Here is a 20,526-nt window from a genome sequence, read left to right as displayed (position 1 = left end):
AAGTCAGGCCTAAATTCTTCCAGCAAATATTCAGCTGCAAGTACCTCTTCTAGTGGATAATACTATAAAAAGACACATTACACAAAATGTAAGCATAAACATATTTGGCATAAGCACATTACTGAAATACTCCAGAAGTACTATATACCATAAACATCCACAGCACACGATAGTCACAAACAAGAAACTTTTAATGAAGCTTTCAGGTTTACACCCTTCATCAGCATACAAAATCACAACACATTAACACATTTAAATAGAGGACCATTATAATCACATGATCAAGCCAGCCATTCAAAGGACCACTATAATTAAATATGCAAATTCAATTTAAAAACATCTAATAAAATTAATTTTCATGCAGTTACTTGTTAAAAGCATAATACATAAGTATAAAAAGTACAAAAAACTGTTACATATATATATATATATATATATATATATATATATATATATATATATATAGACAAATAATTACATCTACACATTTAGAAATACTATACACTTAATACTATAAATTTTCTCTCTGCCTCTTGGTCAAAACTGGTTTTAAACTGACTGTCCCATTAAGGACTGGATACTTATCAGCCTGTAGTCGCACTATCCACTCATACTCTTTTAGCAACAAAAGATTATCAATATCACCCCCTCTAATGCCCAACTGCAGAATAGATATACACCTAAACTTAAGTGCATGTGTCTGAAAATCATGCAGATGCCTGTATAGCCCATTTGTCTCAAGCTTTCTTTTTATTTCAGATCTATGTTCTATTATCCTATCCTTCAGCTTCCTAGCTGTTTTCCCTACGTAAAATGCACTACATAGGGTGCAGGTAGCAAGGTAAACTAATCTAGTAGAATTACAGTCTGCTCCACAAAAAAAGTCAAACCATTCACCTGTTGTAGGATGCGGAAAGCTACTATTAGTGTCATATATGTCAGGGCAACAGACACAATTATAACATTTAGATGTATTCATCTTTGTTCATACAGGTGATATTTCACTTTGAAAGTCTTTGTAACATAGCATCTGTTTAAGTGTCCGACCATTTCTGAATGCAAACTTTGGTGTCGGACCTAACAGATCTTTCAAATCTGGTTGGGCCATTAATATAATCCAGTTTTTTTCAATAATCTTACAGACATCATATGTATTGGCATTATAGGTAGTAATGAATCTTAAGACACTACTATCTTTTGTCCTATTCATTTCAACATGTACTGTCTGCTCTCCTTGCTGGTATGTCTGCTCTGTTTGTAATGTGGTTAAAAAGCCAAAAACTGGTTTGTATAAACTACTTCTATCTTGTACAACCTGTTTATAGGTCATATTAACATCCCTTAATAGATATCCATTATTAATAAATTCTTCCATCATTTTCTTAACCTCATACTCAAAGACATCATTCTCACTAGTTAACCTGCTTACCAGTTTTGACCAAGAGGCAGAGAGAAAATTTATAGTATTAAGTGTATAGTATTTCTAAATGTGTAGATGTAATTATTTGTCTATATATATATATATATATATATATATATATATATATATATATATATATATGTAACAGTTTTTTGTACTTTTTATACTTATGTATTATGCTTTTAACAAGTAACTGCATGAAAATTAATTTTATTAGATATTTTTAAATTGAATTTGCATATTTAATTATAGTGGTCCTTTGAATGGCTGGCTTGATCATGTGATTATAATGGTCCTCTATTTAAATGTGTTAATGTGTTGTGATTTTGTATGCTGATGAAGGGTGTAAACCTGAAAGCTTCATTAAAAGTTTCTTGTTTGTGACTATCGTGTGCTGTGGATAAGCACATTACTACCAGATCACATCAAACAAGACTCCATGAAACAGCTAGACTACAAATAAGCAATAACAATAGAAATTCTGCACATTGGAAAATTAGTCTTCATGATCTCCAATTTTACTACTGATCATGATTTGACTTCAAAATTCAGTCAAAGTTATTATAAAATAAGAATTATGTCATGGTAACTAGTAAATGTTTTACACAAGGGAAAACCGAACAAGTGAAATGATACTCCAGATTGAGAACAGATACATTTTTTATCATCTGAGTTGATATATGAGAAGACAGTCCTTGATGGTTCAACCATTAGAATGACACTCACCACAATTCACAATTCAGTACTTTTTCCTTTGAAGCTCCTGCAATAAGAAACGTGTTCACTTGAAATTAGCACAAGCAGAGACATGTGCCAACTACAAAACACCCCCTAACCCATGAGCCTATCAGTTCACTCCAATCATAAGAAAGAACACTTGAAATTTACAATGCCAACAATTAATAATAGAGGCCGGATGGAGTTGCCATAGAGGCACATGATGGCATGAGGGTATCTAGGAGCCACCAAGGAGGATTACCTCATAGATGAAATATTTAAGAACTATCAGAAACATTCCCTGACAGGTCAATGTTTAGGATTAATCCCATGTAGTAAACTACCAGGGTCAAAAGTACCACAACAAATGTAATAAACCAAAGTACAAAAGGATAAATCTTGAAACAAGCAAAAAGAAGCCTAACTCCTGGAGTTGGGAGTCAATGCACTAATGTTTATAGTGTGTACCTATGACCAAGTGGTGAGAGAACAAATGCATGCAATGAAGACATTCCTGAAGCAAGCACATACCTCCACTGGAGAGAGTTTGGCTACAGCATTTCCAATTAGTGGTCCACTGCCCAAGGGAAAAAGATGACACAGACGGCAATCCATTTAAAAAGAGTATCCTTGGTAACTGCAGTCCCACCCTCCCATGAATGGAGATAAAATATTTCCAATAACGCTAAACCTTTGCAGCTGTTTTAAACAAAACCTGGGTTGGTGGTGCACATCCAGAGTGCAAAGGTCTTTCTCTCTCCCCGTTTTTTATCCAGCCAAGAAAATAAGATAAAGCCATCCCATTCTTGGGACAGATGAGATGCGGTTTCTATACATAAAGGTCAACAGCTCAAAGATCCTGCAAGGTGGTGATGGGCAGTGTGTAAGGCATTTTCTAAAAGATAATCTTTAGGCAATGCCAAACCAGCAGGTATGAACAGGGGAATGGGCAAATCTGAGAGTCAAGGAGTACAGATCTGAATGAGGGGAAGAGCGTTTTTCTTTTAAAGGTAGGCGATTATGCATCATGCTTGTAGCAGTCTACTTAATCAAACAGCGCTGGGTCACAAGTCCTAAGTCCTAAGAACTTGAAGGGCAGAAATAGCTGACAAATTCATTCTGACACTGGAATACCAAAAGCCGAAAACTCATACAGGTATTTAATGTAAGGCAAGATGACCCATTAACTAACTGACTGGGGCAACATCAAGTACCATTTCTCTCCAATGGAGAACCTCTTTCTACTTCACAATGTTAAGTCTGCCTGATGGAAGCTTTCTGGAAGACTATCACTTTTTTTTTGCTTCTTTTTCCCTCTACTTTCATCTGGACAAAGGTCTCAGTACCCCATGCCCTGTGTTCCTTTTACCTGCTACTCCAGTCTACTCCCAGATGAATACTGACTTCTGGCTTTGGCTGATGAGACAAGAGAGAATCTTAAGTGCATCCCGGGGGCAAGCTATCTAACATCCATCCAGGGGAGTTTACTTTAAGCCTACCCCAAGTTGGTCCCTCTCCCAGGTGTCTGATTTGACAATGTCCCTAGGGATTGTGCAATGGGCAGACTTTGCCAATCTACTTCTAACTTCTTCAGGGAGCCAACATTTTCATGCTGCCTCTCCCCTCAGATGTAGCACAAAACAACAAAGTTCCACCTGGTTTGAGTGCCCAAGTACAAGCCTCACTCCTTCCCAGGATGGATGTGCGACCATCCTCCCTGCCACTACACCAGTCACCTGAGGTGCTAATCAAAACCAAGAAGACTGGGTTGTAATCAAGGCTTTATCCTTCTATGCCAGCAGAGTGGCAATCTCATTCACTTATGAAATAAAAGCCAAATGGCTACTGCCCCAACCATGGGAAACCATCTAGCCTTCAATGAGAGTTTTTTCTCTATCAGTAGAGCTTTACAACCTACCACCACACCTTCCTTGGTCAAATGAAGTGACAAGCAGCACTGGTATTCCTATTTCTGAAGGTGTGCTGAATTAAAAATGGTATAGCAGAAGACGTACAGTAATCTCCCATGTCAAAGAATACAGACTGCATTAATCACTGTATTCCACTCTTAAATATACTCCCTATTGCAGTGAAAGCAAAAAAAAAAGACAATAACATTTTCCTGGGTAGCAAATAAAGTGATGTCTGGAGTATCCACATAAGGATATTATTTTCTATACATGATTTTTACAGGTAGAATTAAAAAGAAAAAAAAAGTACCACAGAAGTGTCTGAGTCTCCACCAAGAAATTCATATTTATTGAGGCACCTGAACCAAAGCACAATCAAAATAAATACACACACACACACATACATATATATATATATATATATATATATATATATATGTGTATAACTCAAAGAATGCAAACTGCCACTTCTGAAAATAAAATAAAATTAACAAAACTTTGCTTTGTTTACATTTTAGTGCTGTGTAAGTCACATGCTCACAGAGGCAGGATTTTCACACAAGCTCTTTAGCATACTGCAGGTCAGATTTCACAAACTTCAGTGGGGGATGGTCATTCTCTGCAATCTTTACAGTTTGTCCTTTTTGTTTTCATCTTCCCCCACCCATAGGCTACTACATTAGCTGATTGACTGGTTTAGCCTCAGCCAGAGATGCAGCCCAGTCATACTCAGATCAGCAGCCTTTGTAGCAGTGAAATTATATCGCCTTTAGTATGTGCTTGTTTTTTTGTGAAACTTAGTGGAATGATTATCCCAGCCTAGGCAATTGTATTTGTTTCATGCTTGTTGATACGTGCCCTTCTCCCTTTGCTGGTAATTTTTTTTCATATGGTCAGCAGTAGTGTTGCTTATTCATGCATGTACTCATGCAGACATACCTTTATAAAGACAGTTTCCCTCATTTCGCACAACAGCACTGCTTTGGACATTTGCATCTTGGAAACAAACCCACTTAGTTGCAAATGTCCTAAGACTCTAAAATCAGAAAATCGTAGACCGTTTCAATAAAAAACACGTCAGACAACTTTGAAATTAAATCCTTTTACTGCACTAAAACTAATTTCCCAGTAGCTGAAGCCCTTCAGGAATAATACAGTAACTGCTTGTATAATACTGATTCTATCCAAATGAATTACTCTTTCTTCCCTGCAGTGTGGTAAAATGTTTAGATCTTTCACTCCTTTCCTGAACATTTGACTGCAGTAGAGTTATACTGGTTCGATACAATACCCAACTCGGGCATTATAGATAAGCTCACCAGCTTAAATATAAACTCCTATGTCACTAGATGGATTGCAAACTGGCTCAAGGATAGAACCCACATGGTTAGAATAGCTGGAGCCATGTCAGACTCCAAACCAGTTACAAGTGGTGTCCCACAAGGCTCAGTCCTGGGACCTCTCTTGTTCGGTATATATTTCTCGGAGGTACAGGCCAACACGGAAGGACTGTGGCTGACCAAGTTCGCAGATGACTGCAAACTGGGCGCCATAATCGACTCTCCAGCCGACACAAGTATCTTCCAAAAGGGCCTCATAGAAACAGACAACTGGTGCCAGAGCCATGGCCTCAAGCTAAATGCCAAAAAGTGTATAGTCATCCCCCTTGGCAAAAACAAAGTGCCCACAAATTACCACATAGGTGGTAATCCATTAAGTACAGAAGAAGTAATTAGGGACCTGGGGACCCAAGTTGATAGCAATCTCTCATTTGACAACCACGTGGCCAAAGTGGCTAGAAAAACATTTTATATAGCCCACCTAATCATGAAGGGATTCACATCTAGATCAGGGGAGGTCATAGTGCGCCTCTACTCATCCCTCATCAGGCCCATAATTGAGTACAATTCCCCTTTTGGGATGTACCTTACCAGACACCTGCAGCAACTGGAAAGACCCCAAAAGTACCTCACCAAGAGGATCAAAGGGCTCAAACAGATGCCATATGCTGCCCGGTTAAAGAAACTCCAGCTCTACTCAGTGGCATACTGCCTGTTCAGAGGCGATCTGTGCCTGACGTATAAAGCCATGTCCAACCCGGAATTAATGGACATTCTGCACCTCAGAAAATCCAAATCTCATCGAGCTACGCGCTCAAGTGACTTGAACCTCAGCACTGAAATAAATAGGACATGCTGGAGGGACAGATTCATAACCCAGAGGCTCCCTTCACTCTGGAATAAAATCCCAGTCCAGGTTAGGCAGAGTCCCTCATTGACTCTCTTCAAGAGGAATCTTGATGAGTGGATGGGAGATCATAGGTTTACCCCGGGTATCACTTCTGTGTCACTGTTAGACAGAGGCACAGTATACTAACCTCGAAAAAGGGCATAGCAAAATAAATTTAAAATGGGTGGCGAAAGCCAAACACATTCTGGCTAGGCTTATAAATGCCCTAGGGCAGATAGCCTAGTATGAACCTATGAACCTATAAATGTAGTCTGTCTATTTCCGTATATTTTCATATCTGTAGGTATGCAGTATGTAATCTAAGTTTTTATTCATGTGGTTGTAAAACCACGTCCTTCTTATGTCTTACTGACCGGCTTCCAATTCAAGGCATTATTGAATGTGTGTCAAATTTGTAAATGCTAGATATCTGATAATGTGTCTATTTTATTAAAATTCAGTATACGGTGGACATAACTGTTTTAGCGGTATACTTCAGGGTTATTGGACTTCTCATAACATTTCTAAAACTTTCTTCTTTTGTGACTCAAATGTCTGTGTTGATGACACCTCACAGCAAGAGGTTCTCTGGTTCGAGCCTCGGCTGGGGTGCCTTCTGTGCGGAGTCTGCATGTCCTCCCTGCGGTCGCGTGGGTTTCCTCCAGGTGCTCCGGTTTCCTCCCACATCCTAAAGACATGCTGTAGGTGGATTGGACGCACTAAATTGGACCTAGGTGTGAGTGCATGCATGTGTGCGCCTTCTGTGGACGGTTGGGCGCCGGGCTGGCAACTTGACACTGTAAAACTCCACTGCCAATCATGAGCAGACAAATGATCCGATGTGGCGACCCCTAACCGAGAAAAGCCGAAAGAAGAAGATCAAGATGGAAATAGATATTAATTTAATTAAATAAATGTATGCGTTATTATGTGTTTATCATACTGATTGCTTTGGCTGTTTACAATGTATTTGCTGTACATATTTGTCTTTATAGATCCAAGTATATTTGTATATCTATACACACACACACACACACACACACACACACACACACACACACACACGTCTCTGAATTTTATCATGTCTCTGTTTATGTATACAGACGTGCACATGCCTATATGTGGGGTATGTTGGTGGATATATACATCTACACATGCATACAGTCATACACTGGCATGCAGGAAGTATTTTCACTAAGGTGACAGTATAGTGCTTCTAATAGCATTTGTGTCACTGACGTTTTATTGCTAGTTTTACAAATATTGTTTTGCATTTGTCATATGCCACTTGGAGAGTATTAAAAGTGTGACTGAAACTACAGTAACTACACACCCATACATAAAGAAGCTAGAGTCTATGCTCTCTCCCCCACAAGCCAGTATAGCTAGCACTGAGAAGGTTGTCAACACAATCACTACAACTCAAACACCACCCACAACTCCACAACACAGACACAGATATGCTGATGTTCTCAACAAAAACCAAACCAAACAAAGGAGACATCAGAGGCAAAAACACCAGAGAACTGCACTACCCTCCACAACACATACCATGCGTAGTCCACACACGAGTGTCTCGCAACCGGTAAGGCCTTAACATAAAGCCAACATATTATTCACAGGATACTCCATTCTGAGAGAAAGAGATGTGCCTCTCATCAGGCTGGATAAAAAGAAAGTCATAGTTAATTGTTTGTCAGATGCCAAATTCAGCTATATCACACATGCACTCAAGTCTCTGAACAACAGGTACTGTTACGACTCTGTCATAGTCCATGTTGGCATGAACAACTTGAGACGTACCACCCTGGACTATATGAAGAGAGACATGATTCAGCTTGCTGAATATGGGTCCCAGGCAGGTATGTCCATGGCGTTAAGCAGCATTCTACTGTCACCCATAATGTTGCATCAATACAAACAGAAAATGATTGACTTTAGCAACTGTCTTACTTTCTGTTGTCATTCCAGGGTGATCCAGTACCTGACAGCCTGGGAATATATAATGGACAGACAAAGATGCTTTGCTAGACATGGCCTGCATCTGTCTGACTTGGGCTTCAGGCTTCTGCCAAAGGCTCTTAGATTCCCCATACTGCCTTTTTTAGCAAAACTCAGGACGTCCATACTACCAACATAAACATTTCCACAAAACACAACTTAAAGGTCATGCTGCTAAGCGCTAGTAGTCTAAACATGAAACTGAACTCATTGCAAGTATTCTTAACTCTAGAAAGTGTTGACATATGTGCAGTCACAAAAACCTGGTTCAAAGCTAGAGAGAGCACCCAAGCCTTACCTGGTTACTCATCCTATCATACATTCAGACCCCCACTATGGGCAGCAAAGCCAAAAGATATGGACTTTCAATATAAATTGAAGACACACACACACCTCCAGGCTGGTCAAACACTATGATGCACAGGAGACACTCCAAGTGCAGTTAACCTTTGACAAGATCCCTATTCAAATTACTGCTAGATACAGACCCCCAAATTTGACTCAAGATGCCCACTCCACCTATCTGAACCTCTTCCAATCTATCAAGATTCAACCCTTTACCTTTATCCTGAGTGACTTTAATTACTCAACCATATATTGGAAAAACTACTCATGCCAGAACAGAAATGCCCTGAGGGCAAAGAGTTCATAACATCCCTGTATTCTTCTCTTATAAGGCCAATTATTCAGTACAAGACCCACTTCACCATGTACCACCCAAAGCACATGCAGCAGCTGAAGAGACCATAGAGATTCCTCATCAAGAGAATCCAGGACCTCAAACATGTACCCTACAGAGACAGGCTAAAAGCCATTTCCCTATACTCAGTTCATACAGACTCCTTGGAGGTGACCTGTGTCTGGCATACAGAACAATCTCACACCTCCCACTGATGGTACTGCTGCATACCTGAAAATCAAGCTCCACTGGAGCAACCCGTACGCACCACCTCATCCTGGTCTGTGATGTCAATAGGACTTGTTGGCGGGACAGATTTGTGTCCCACACACTCCCCCATCTGAGGAATACACTCCCTCTCCACATCAACCACACTACCTCATTATCCTTTTTAAAGCGCAACCTTGATAACTGTATGAGAACCAGAAAATACACCCCTGGCATTCCACCTGTGTCCCTGGTGTGCAGGGTCTTTGGGTGCTGACTTGGCTAAACATCTGCTAAACTACTGGCTAGGCTGATAAGGACCTCAGTACCAATAGCCTGGTAACTTAGTATCATCCTATGAGGAATGGGAATAGGCACTGATACATGTCCTTCAACAGGAACATTCTCTTGATTGCTCTAAAGCTATAGAGTATGTATCATGGCCCGTAGACTACTAACCTCCTATGAGCTTATGATCCATAAGTTTAACCATCCTTATCTGTAAGGCCATGCAACAAATCATCACGGACCCTGTAAATAAGGACATAGGTCATCTCCAACCTCTTGATACGACATAGTTTGGTTTTGCCAGAGACAGGTCATCGCTGTTAAAACCACGGTAGACTTCTTGAAAAACATCACCAGATCCATAAAAGAAGGCAAATCTGTGGATACAACCTACCTTCACTTGGCACAGTCTCACATTTGGGCATCAATGATAAACTCTTCCCTTTGAATATCAACCGTTATGTTCTCAGGTAGATTGCTAACTGGCTTACCGACAGATCACACTCAGTCAAAGTTGGGTAATTTACCTCCACCAGCCAGCCTGTCGATATTATGGTGGTTCCACAGGGGTCAGTGCTGACCCCCCTATTGCAAAACACAGACCATCATGCACATAAACAACAAAAAATGTAACATTTTTTATAGGCACAAAAATATATGACATGTCATAACAGATTTCTGCCCCAAGGAATCCTATACTTGTGGAATAAACTTCCTAAGCTGGTCAAGCAATTCCACATAATGGTCTGTATTAAATAATATTCAAAATGAATAGCCTGGAAATCATAATTCCTCTTTGGGTTATATAGTGCATGGTGCTTCTTGACCATGGAGCTGAACTCTATTGGTCATAGGTGGCTATGCTTCTCACTGGTCCTTTGAACTCCATGCCTAGTATACACCTATGAACTTAATCAATTTAATAGATAATGATCAAGTATCTTATAAATGTGCATTTTGCATATAGGATACCTACGGCGACAGAAACAACAGTTTCTTGATGAATGTATTTCTATGAACCATCTCATTTGAATGTCATTATATGCTCATTACTATATACTACTGACTACACCAATTTTCATACTACCATTAGTGTGGTACAGATATCTCTCAACTGCACATGCCCTCCTCAAATACACATACCCTCCATGTCAACACTTACTGTACAATTTAGCTTTACACACTGTGCTACTTACCATTTTATGTCCCATTACAGTACCAACTACATATACACCCGTAACAAAGTACCTGTAAACAAATGTTAAATTGTTTATTTTAATAAGTAACTACAACTATATGCGGACTGTTTTCTCCAAGGTACCATGAATTCCATTTATGTTTCAAATTATTTAGTTTATTACCCTTATGTTTTAATTCAGCTGTTTATTACTTGGATTGTTTGATGGTTTACTTCTTCATTTCAGCTGGATTACCATACAAATAGGTGGCTGATAAACCTTACTGACTCAAAACCCAAGACAGAAACAGAAAATTTTAAATGGAGTACTGAATTATATCACGTACTGAAAGCATGTCAAACAGTTTGGGAAAATGCAGAAGTGTAATTCAAGCAAGATGCTAGTCGATGAAATATAACAAATGGAAATGAGGTGAAACTGTAACTACACCGTTGCCAGCAAGCATGGCATTATTGTTCGTACTGCAATTTTTTTATGTATGTACATATGTAAAATGTATACATATCAATAAGCAGTTTAATACACTGCATATGCTAAGTAGAGAAGGATCTTTCTGTTTTTAAATATTTTTATACTTTTATGTGCAATGGTGTTCTTTCAACTAACAAGTCTGTATTGTACAAGTCTTGCATTGTTGTGATTCATCAGCAAATTGTCTCTCTGCAACAAAATATCATAATTGCTTTTAATTGCACTTTACAGAGTTTCAGTGTAAACCTGTAACATTATATAAAACAATAACTATCTATGCCTAGACATGACAGTTATGAAACAGTTCACTAAATAAAAGTATGACTTTGCTTGGGACCTGTGTGTCTGCTTGCTTCTTTTCTAAAATAAATGAAACATCTATTTCCAATGGAATGTGTGTGTCTGTTTACTAACTTATGTATGTAGAAAGTCATAGTGGTGAGTTAGAAACAAAAAAGGCCCTGTACTGTAAAGGAATATGCATGCAATAAAAGCCAATTATTTTCTTGGGATTTCATGACATTTCTATTGTAATTGAAGGCATATTTCTCACCCTTATTGTCCAGAGAGAAAAGCCTTGGTATAAACATTTCATTAGCTAAAGTAGTTACCAATGTGCAAGATAGAGTAGACGACATTAACTTTACTCAAGTGTCTCACAAAATAGCAATAAGGTACAAGCAGAAGACGGAGTCCATGAGAGTCTAACATGACTACTTACTCCCCAGGTAATATCCTCTACCACTTACACCCCCCCCCCCCAGTGTTATTAAAGAACTGTTACTCACTGCACACTTCAGAGCTAAACACACTACAGCAATCAGCCCTAATAACATCCAGGGGTGCCTCCTATATGGTTTGCAAATTGACCACTCAGACACACTAGAATGTCTATTTCAGCCACAGCCTCCAGGCAGACCTCATCCCTAAGGAATGCAGTACGTTAAAGGACATCCCTCTACATAAAGCTGCACCATGAACAGATGCAGGCAACTACAGACCCACAAGTTGGACTAGTCTTAAAAACAAGTCCATGGAAAAAGTTATCATGGATCTAATAAATACACAGGAAATATTCAAACAATGCACCTATCCCGGTTTGGTTTAGTCAAGGGTAGGCCGCACCTGCTAAACCCGGTGGACTACATTCACGAGGCCACTTGAGCCATGGATGATGGACAAAAACTGTTTACTGCCTACCTCTAGCTGGCAAAGGCATTCAATATACTACCTCACTCAAGTATTATAGACAATTTCAAAAATTTACACACACATCCCTATGTAACACGGTGGACAGTCAACTGGTCCACGTGTAGCAAACAGTATCGGAGGGGGAATACACCTACAGCAACAGTCCATTACTAGTGGTGTTGCAGAGCAATCAGCACTTGGACCCCTCCTGTTTGCAATACACTTCTCTGAAGTCAAATCAAATAGAGACGGCATTGGGGTGACCAAATCTGCACATGACTGCAAGTTGGGTGCAATGACTGATTCCTCCAAAGATGAAGATATCCATGATGAGGGTCTGACAGCCAATTAACTGGTGCCTGAAACGCAATGCCAGAAAATGCATGTTTATATCCTTTGGGTTGACGACAAGCCCCATATATTACAACATTGTTAACACTCTCCTAGGAGTAGACTCAGTGGTACGGGACTTGACTATTCAGGTTGACAGTAACCTGAACTTCGATCACCATGTGTCCACCGTGGTCATAAAATCCATAATCATAAAATTACCTTTTTAAGAAAAAAAAATTAAGTGAAACAGACCTCTTCTTTAAGCCTATTCAAATAAGTTTTGCACCAATGGATGGGAAATCAAATTCACCCTTCTGACCTTTATTGACAGCAGCAGCTTATAGTCACTGGAAGGCACAGACATGCACCAAAGTCTTTCTAGTTGTTGTGCATTGACAATTACAGGAACTGGTGCATGAATGGCCAGACTGAAAAAGCCTCTAGGGCCATTAAACTGGTAACCTCCAGTCATGAATTCCTCTAGTGCACAAAATTGTTTTCCTTACAATTTTATGCAACAACAAAATGCTCTAATCTAGAAATACATATAAGAACCAAAAGCAGCTGCTGTAGTGCACTGTAGTCAAAGATAAGATACTGGTTACCAATCAGCTTTTTTTTTTTAAATAAGCTATACTTTACTAGGCATGACACTGATGTATACAATGTATTTGATATAGCATACATTATGGACAAAAGCAGGTTAAAAAATAAGTAAAGGACAGATGGCTACACTACTCCCAGGAGAAAAAAGTCTATGATCCTCATATGTGCACTGTTTCCAGAAAAGGAAAAAATGACAGTGTAGAATCTTCAAGACACAGAAACATTCCAACAATAGTGTTCGGTCACATTCAGGTGGAGAATTCCCTTACCCCACTGTCGGAGTAGTAGTCCACCAAAACTGGAAGAGCCATAACGATGGTACAGTGGATTAATGAGGATAAGAAAGAAAGTATGTACTGTTACTATCATAGGTAGGTACTAGGCTATTGGCCCTAGGCCCTATACAAGCCTAGCTAAAAAGGTACCCTGGCTCTTGCCACCCAAGAAAATTATTTTCCTGTGCCACTGTTGAGCAGAGCCACAGAAGTGATCCCTGTGGTGAATTTCCTATTTCCCATCCAATCATCAAGATTTTTCTTTAAGAGTGCTAATGAGGAGCTTTGTTTGATATAGATAATTAGCTTACTCCAGAGTATGGGAAGTCTCTGAGACAGGAATCTATCCATCCGGCATGTTCTGTTTATTGTGTTGACAAGGTTTAGGTCCCTAGAGCATGTAGCTCAGAGAGATTGGGATTTCTTTAAATGGAGCATGTCCATCAACTCTGGGTTTGACATAGCTTTGTATGTTAGGTAGTGGTAACCTCTGAGTAGGCGATATGCGATGGAATAAAGCTGGAGTTTTTTGAGATGGTCTGCGTAGGGCATCTGTTTGAGGCTGGTAATCCTCTTTGTGAAATATTTTTGCAGCCTTTCCAGTTGTTGTAGATGTCCTGTGAGGTACATACCAAAAGGGGCATTGTACTCTATAATGGGTCTAATGAGTGATGAGTAGAGGGGAACAATTGCCTCTTTTTTTCTGGATGAGAAACCTTTTGTGATGAGGTGGTGACGTAATTATCAATATTATTATATATTATCATGCAAGAATCCCCAGAATTTCCAGTTATCTATGCAAAGGAGAAAGCCAAACTAATCAAAACCATAAAGCTTCTCCAAAGATATTTGAAGAGAAATACAGGCAAAGTATCCAGGTATGTAAACGTTCACAGCACAAACTATAACATCACCAAGGGGGAATGAAAAGCAGATTAGTACATGAAAAGTTAAACAAATATAATTTGAAGTTATGGAATAAATCCACAGTGAAGGATTTAGTGTAAAAGGTCTACCACGGTATATGTCACAGCATCATGGAACAATTAGTCTCCAGAAGTAGGAAAAACAGACGAAGAAATATGGACATGGGAAAGTATAATGCTATTATTACGCTGTAATATTTATGAAAAGGATCAACGAAAACAAACAAATACCAAAAAGCAGCATGAAATATAGCTGTACAGAAATTTATTTATTTAATTACCATGATAGTATGTCTGGATACATGGCCATTTTCAGAGGAGGCCCGTGGAGAAAAGCTCCAACACAGACAATGTATAAAGACAATAACAAGTGTTACAGAAATATACAGGAGTACAGTTTCTACATTTTGGGAGTATGTACAAATATGGTACATATACTTCTTGTAAAAGTATTTATAAGCAATCTAAATGCAGTGCATCAGATACCATAGTATAGTTTTTATTGCACACACAAAAATTTAAGTTAAAAGACAGGTACTTATAGGATGTAGCTACAGATAAATTGTGTGAGGGTGAATTATTAGGTGAGTGTAGAGCAAGGGCATAGCCATTGAGTTTTACAATACTGGGTCATTGTTTTTTTTATTGGCTAAGAGTGATTCATAGTAAGATCAGGTGGGAGCGAATTCCAGATTTTGCCAACTACATTTGCAAACAAAGAGTCTCCGGATAGGTTGTTAGCTTGCACTGATTGAATCTGCAGATTAGAGGTGGATACAAGTGATCTGATATTTTTGTCTGGATGCTTAATGTTTTTGAGGGAAGGTGTGTTTTCAGGGTGATGAATAATCTTATAGGCTACTAAGAGTTGATTATACAGAATTAGGCGAGGGAGTTCTCGCCACCCTAAGAGAAGCAACTTCTGACATTGATGGGTTATGTAAGGAGTACAGTCAAAGGAATCTGAACTTACATTTCACAACCACAAAAATAAGAAAACAAAGTTTGAAAGCAGAAAAAAGGATTAATAATAAGGAAGTTAAAGAAATACAGACTGAAGTAGTGTATTACCTGAAAAGTGAAGTATTTAGTATCGAAAATCCTACACTGGTAATGCCACAGCCTGATGGGACAAATGGGTCTAACAAAATAAGTAGAAACAGGCGCAACAGGAAGCATATGATCACTTGCCACAGGAAGATTCTCAACATACTTGACTAATAAATTTGTACATAAATTCAGCTGGAGTTGTACAAGAAAGGAAGGAGCAAGATACATTGGCAAACATGACACAGTCATTGCTATGTATTGATTGACACTTGAATTGCTATATGAAAGAGCAACAGATCATGCAGGATAAAGCTAAAGACAATGTGTCACAGGCAGATGTTCAGTAACTTTCTGCACAATCCCTGCAACAAATGGTCAGCAAAGGTTACAGTTGCTTTATTTAATAGAGATGGGTAGACATATTAAGACCACTGAAAAAATGTTAGAAAAAGTCAATATGCAAAATGTTAGAAATCTGATTAAGCAAATGAGCACAATAATTAATTATGTCAACAGAAATTTCTGTAAAATAACCGAAGTAAACAGGCAACATTAATTTGCAGCTAAACTAATGACAGATAAAGTGTTATATACAGAAACACTGGGCAATAAGGGAAAGGAAGGGAAGACATCAAATGCAGAAGAAATCAAATGCCATCATGGCAGTAATGAATATAGAAAACTTTAATGCATTTCATATAAGTAGTGTCACAATTACAATACAGAAGAGGGAAGACGGCAATAAAAATACTCAGAAAGATACATGTGAGAAAACCTATGTGCAATATCAGATCAGGATCTACCCATGCACTATTACACATTATTGACTACAAATATAAGCACCTGCAAAAGAACATTGAAGATGTGCAGGTAAATATAAAGGAGAAGTGTAACATAAGCAATTTATTGATGACACACACACGTTTTATACAGAATTGCTAAACATGGCAATAGAACTGAAACAGCAGCCACAAACATAAATACATACATTTTAGAGAAATATCTATGAAGATCCTGTGGAAAATCACAATGATGCAGAATGGTTTGAAAAAGTACAGGACAGAAGTTGTTCAAATCTACAGGATATGAAATGTGTTGAAGTAACAGCCAGACAGCTTGAAACAAACTTTAGAAAAGATCATAATTGGAAAACCCCAGACCCAGATGCAGTACCTAACTTCGGCCTACAAGTATTTAATTCTTTACATGAATATTTAGCCATGCTAAGAACGATTTATATCCACAACCCCAACAGACACCAACCTGGCAATCAAAAGTAAAAGCAATACTTAAACTTCAGAGAGAACATGCAATCTGTCGTCAACAATATATACCAATAACTTGCCTTCGGATGAAGTATAAACTATACACTCGAAACGGATGCCGACACATTGTATAGTCATTTAGCAGAAAAATCAATCATGGCAGAAGAAGGAACAGATCACAAAAGAAAGTCAAATGGAACAAATGACTCACTCCGCTCCCCTACCCTACCCCCAATTCTCACCCACTCCAGTGGTCCTAGCCATACACTTCTGTAGCCACACAACCTCCCATTATCACACTATCACTTACTACTTCTACTTAACAGCCCCACCCCCAACCTCAACAATTCTTTTTAGGTCCACTCCCTAACCTCTCCACACCACATACTGTACTACTATTATTATACAGCTTCTCTCTTACCACCACCTTTACTTTAGTTTATTGTACACTTCTTCCCTCAACCTACTCTACCTCATACAGCACATTCTCCATCTCCCACCTTTAGTTTTACTTACTACACTCCTTCCCTCAACATACGCTAACTCCTTATCTACACATCCTAATGGCCTCAACACACAAGTCTATATACACAAACCTACTACTCTTAACTACAACTCTTGCTTCTCTTACAATACCATACACACTAACCTTCTTTGAACATTTTTCTCTTCCTGAACACCACCACCCCTACCAGCAAACTCTACCAGTTTCTCGCATAAACTCCCTCAACCACAGTAACATAACCTCCACCTCTATCTATATACTTCCAAAGTACCATAGATCTACCCCCATGTTACTTACTTCCTTGTCAAAAAAACCCCCTAAACAATTACGACAAAATCCTTAAGTTTGTACAATATCCTCAAACCCCCCCCCTATTAGATAGCTCACCTTAACATCCATAGCATTAACAATAAAAATACCCACCTACATGCACTCTTAGATGTGCACTCATTCGATATTCTCTGTATTACAGAGACATGGCTAAAGCCCTCAAATATGGACCAGGAGATTACCCCTCCTGGATATAATATCCTGAGATGGGACCGGAAAACCAAAAAGGGTTGGAGGTGTAGACATTTTGTATAAATCTGAACTCCAAGTTTCACCCTTCAATGTGCTCCTACCCTCAGATACCAGTTCAGAAACCCTTACTGCCAAACTACAAATCAGCAACTCCAAATCTATCTATCTAATTTGCACCTATCTCCCCCCTGGACATAATATCAATACTCTTGAAAACACACTTAGTTACCTCTATACCCACCTACCTCAGGAAACCATTCTGTTAGGTGACTTCAATATAGACTGGGCAACCTGTAGTTCCCCTAATCCTACCAATCACATAAATCTTTACGGATTCTTACAAATAATAACCACTCCTACTAGAATCCATAAGCCAAGCAGTAAGGAAACCATCCTAGACTGCATCCCTCAACAGCCATCTTGACACTTATAAATCAGGAACCCTTCCTGACGATATTAGTGACCATATGCTAACCTATATTATTAAACAAAACATTCATAGCCCTAATACTAACATTTTTAAAACATCCCGTTCCAAACAATTCTTTAATCCAGAGAGCTTCCAAAATGAACTGAAAGCATGTGACTGGTCATCAATGTTTCATCTTCAACTTGATGAAGCAATGACCTACTTTAATACTAGATTGCTTCAAATCCTAGATTACCACGCCCCCTATCGCTCTTCCCGAATAAGGACTAAAATTGCCCCCTGGCTCACAAAAACTAGGCAAAAGATCCTCCTCAGAAATAAAATTTGGGCCAAATGGAGAGCAACCAAAAGTCCATCAGATCACCTTTACTTTAAACAGTTAAGAAATGCCACCAAGAAAGACATTCTGAGAGAGAAAAAAGACTATTACCTTCACCTCCAACAAACCCACCAAAAACCACAAAAATTCTGGTCAGGCATTAAACTTCTTCAGCTAGGGCAAACTAAAACTCCTGCTCCTTCAGGATTCAACCATAATAACTCTAACCAGATTCCTGATGCCTTTAATAACTAATTTTACTGAAGCCATTCTAACCCTAGCTAATACTTTATCACTTCCCCATTAAACACCACTAATACCCCATCTCCGACCTTTCATATACAACCTGTACCTACATCGCTCATTTGCAACCTCCTTCAAAAACTTAAACCATGCACCCCTTCTGCGGACTGTCTTCCAACTGAATACCTGCAAATTGCAGCTAAAGCCACTGCCTAGCCCATCTCCATCCTTATAAATAGAACAATTTTAGAAAGCAAAATCCCTTCCATATGGAAAGTATCCCACATCATTCCTCTACATAAAAGTGGGTCACCTACAGAGCTCTCCAACTTTCGGCCTATCGCCTTACTCTTTCCAATAGCTAAAATAATGGAAAAATGCATATACAGACAACTACTTGATCACCTTCTCCAAAATAATTTACTTGCCAACTGCCAGCATGGTTTTAGGCCATTCCATAACACAACTGCCATGCTATCCTTTTCTGACTCCATACACAAAAATCGTAACAATAACACTTTTTCCTCTGCACTATTTATTTGCCTTTCAAAAGCCTTTGATATGGTGAACCATAACATGCTTATTGACATACTAAAAGCCAAATCACTTGATCCACAAGCATTACAATGGTTTAAATCCTATCTGGAAAACAGCAAGCAGTACTTTGGGATAATAATCTTTCTACATCCCTCCCTGTGAACACTGGAGTACCACAAGGCTCTATTTTAGGACCTCTTCTCTTTTCATTGTTTACAAATGATCTACATACCAAAATTCCTCAAGCCATCTGCATACAATATGCAGATGACTACTTTAATTTGTTCAGCCAAGACCATAACCTCTCTCCAGACCCTCACCCAAACAGTACTTAACAGTGTTGAAAATTGGTTCATGCAACACTGCCTCCTTCTGAATCCCAAAAAAAACAAAATTATTGCTCTTTGCTCCTACTCATAAGTCACCTCAACTGCACTTCACAGTAACCTCTAACAATGGAACTAACATATCCCCTGACACTACAACCCGTCTACTGGGAGTAACAATTGATAACCTTAGCTATGATGACCATATTAATTCTACAATAAAGTCTGTCAACAAAAAACTAGGCACCCTTTACAGAATCAAACACTTCCTTACCCCTTGAGCCAGAATTACTATTGCCCAGACCCACCTGATCTCTACCCTGTTCTATGCTTCTGCAATATATACCAATCTATCTAAAAACAACCTCACCAAACTTTCCACCAGTTACAATAACATAGCCAGATTTGCCACTGGCACCCCCTTTAGAACTCACCACTGACACAACCTCAAACAACTGGGATGGTTAGAACTGCAGAACCAACTACTTTGTCAACAACTTATCACCCAAAAGATCCTTTACCACCCTAATAATACCCCAATCCTCACTAATCGGATTACCTCCTACAAAAATCTTGCAACACTACACTCAGCTAATAAGCTTCTAGTTTCCACTATTAAATCCAACAACAAATCTGGGGACTCACTTTTCACCAACACAGTAGGAAAGCTTCCTAGTGAACTGCCCACCCTTGCTTCCACTCTTCTTTATAAAAAGCATCTTAAAGAATATCTTAAAACTCACTGACGTTGTCCCTGCTCTAACCCTGCTGATATCTCATTCTCTTCTTGCTCTCTCTCTACACTTCTCTACTCCACTGTTCTATGTAGCCTACCTGTAATAATGATTTCCTTCATAGTACTGAAAAAAAAAAAAAT

General features: G+C 38.9%; 1 protein-coding gene across 6 annotated transcripts in view; it reads right to left on the bottom strand.

The window, feature by feature from the left end:
• IDE (insulin degrading enzyme) overlaps positions 1-20,526 on the bottom strand; it is a 3,524,264-nt gene that overhangs the window by 1,886,122 nt on the left and 1,617,616 nt on the right. For all 6 annotated transcript variants that reach the window (XM_044056694.1, XM_044056696.1, XM_044056693.1 and 3 more), the window contains one exon: positions 1-62. This exon is cut by the window's left edge and continues 42 nt beyond it. In XM_044056694.1, the coding sequence (XP_043912629.1) occupies positions 1-62 (62 nt within the window). The remainder of the gene's footprint in view (positions 63-20,526) is intronic.

This window comes from Protopterus annectens, chromosome 14.part0 (assembly GCF_019279795.1).
Source record: "Protopterus annectens isolate FY-2018-M chromosome 14.part0, PAN1.0, whole genome shotgun sequence".
Taxonomy (NCBI): domain Eukaryota; kingdom Metazoa; phylum Chordata; order Ceratodontiformes; family Protopteridae; genus Protopterus; species Protopterus annectens.
This window is presented reverse-complemented; position numbering and strand designations above follow the sequence as displayed.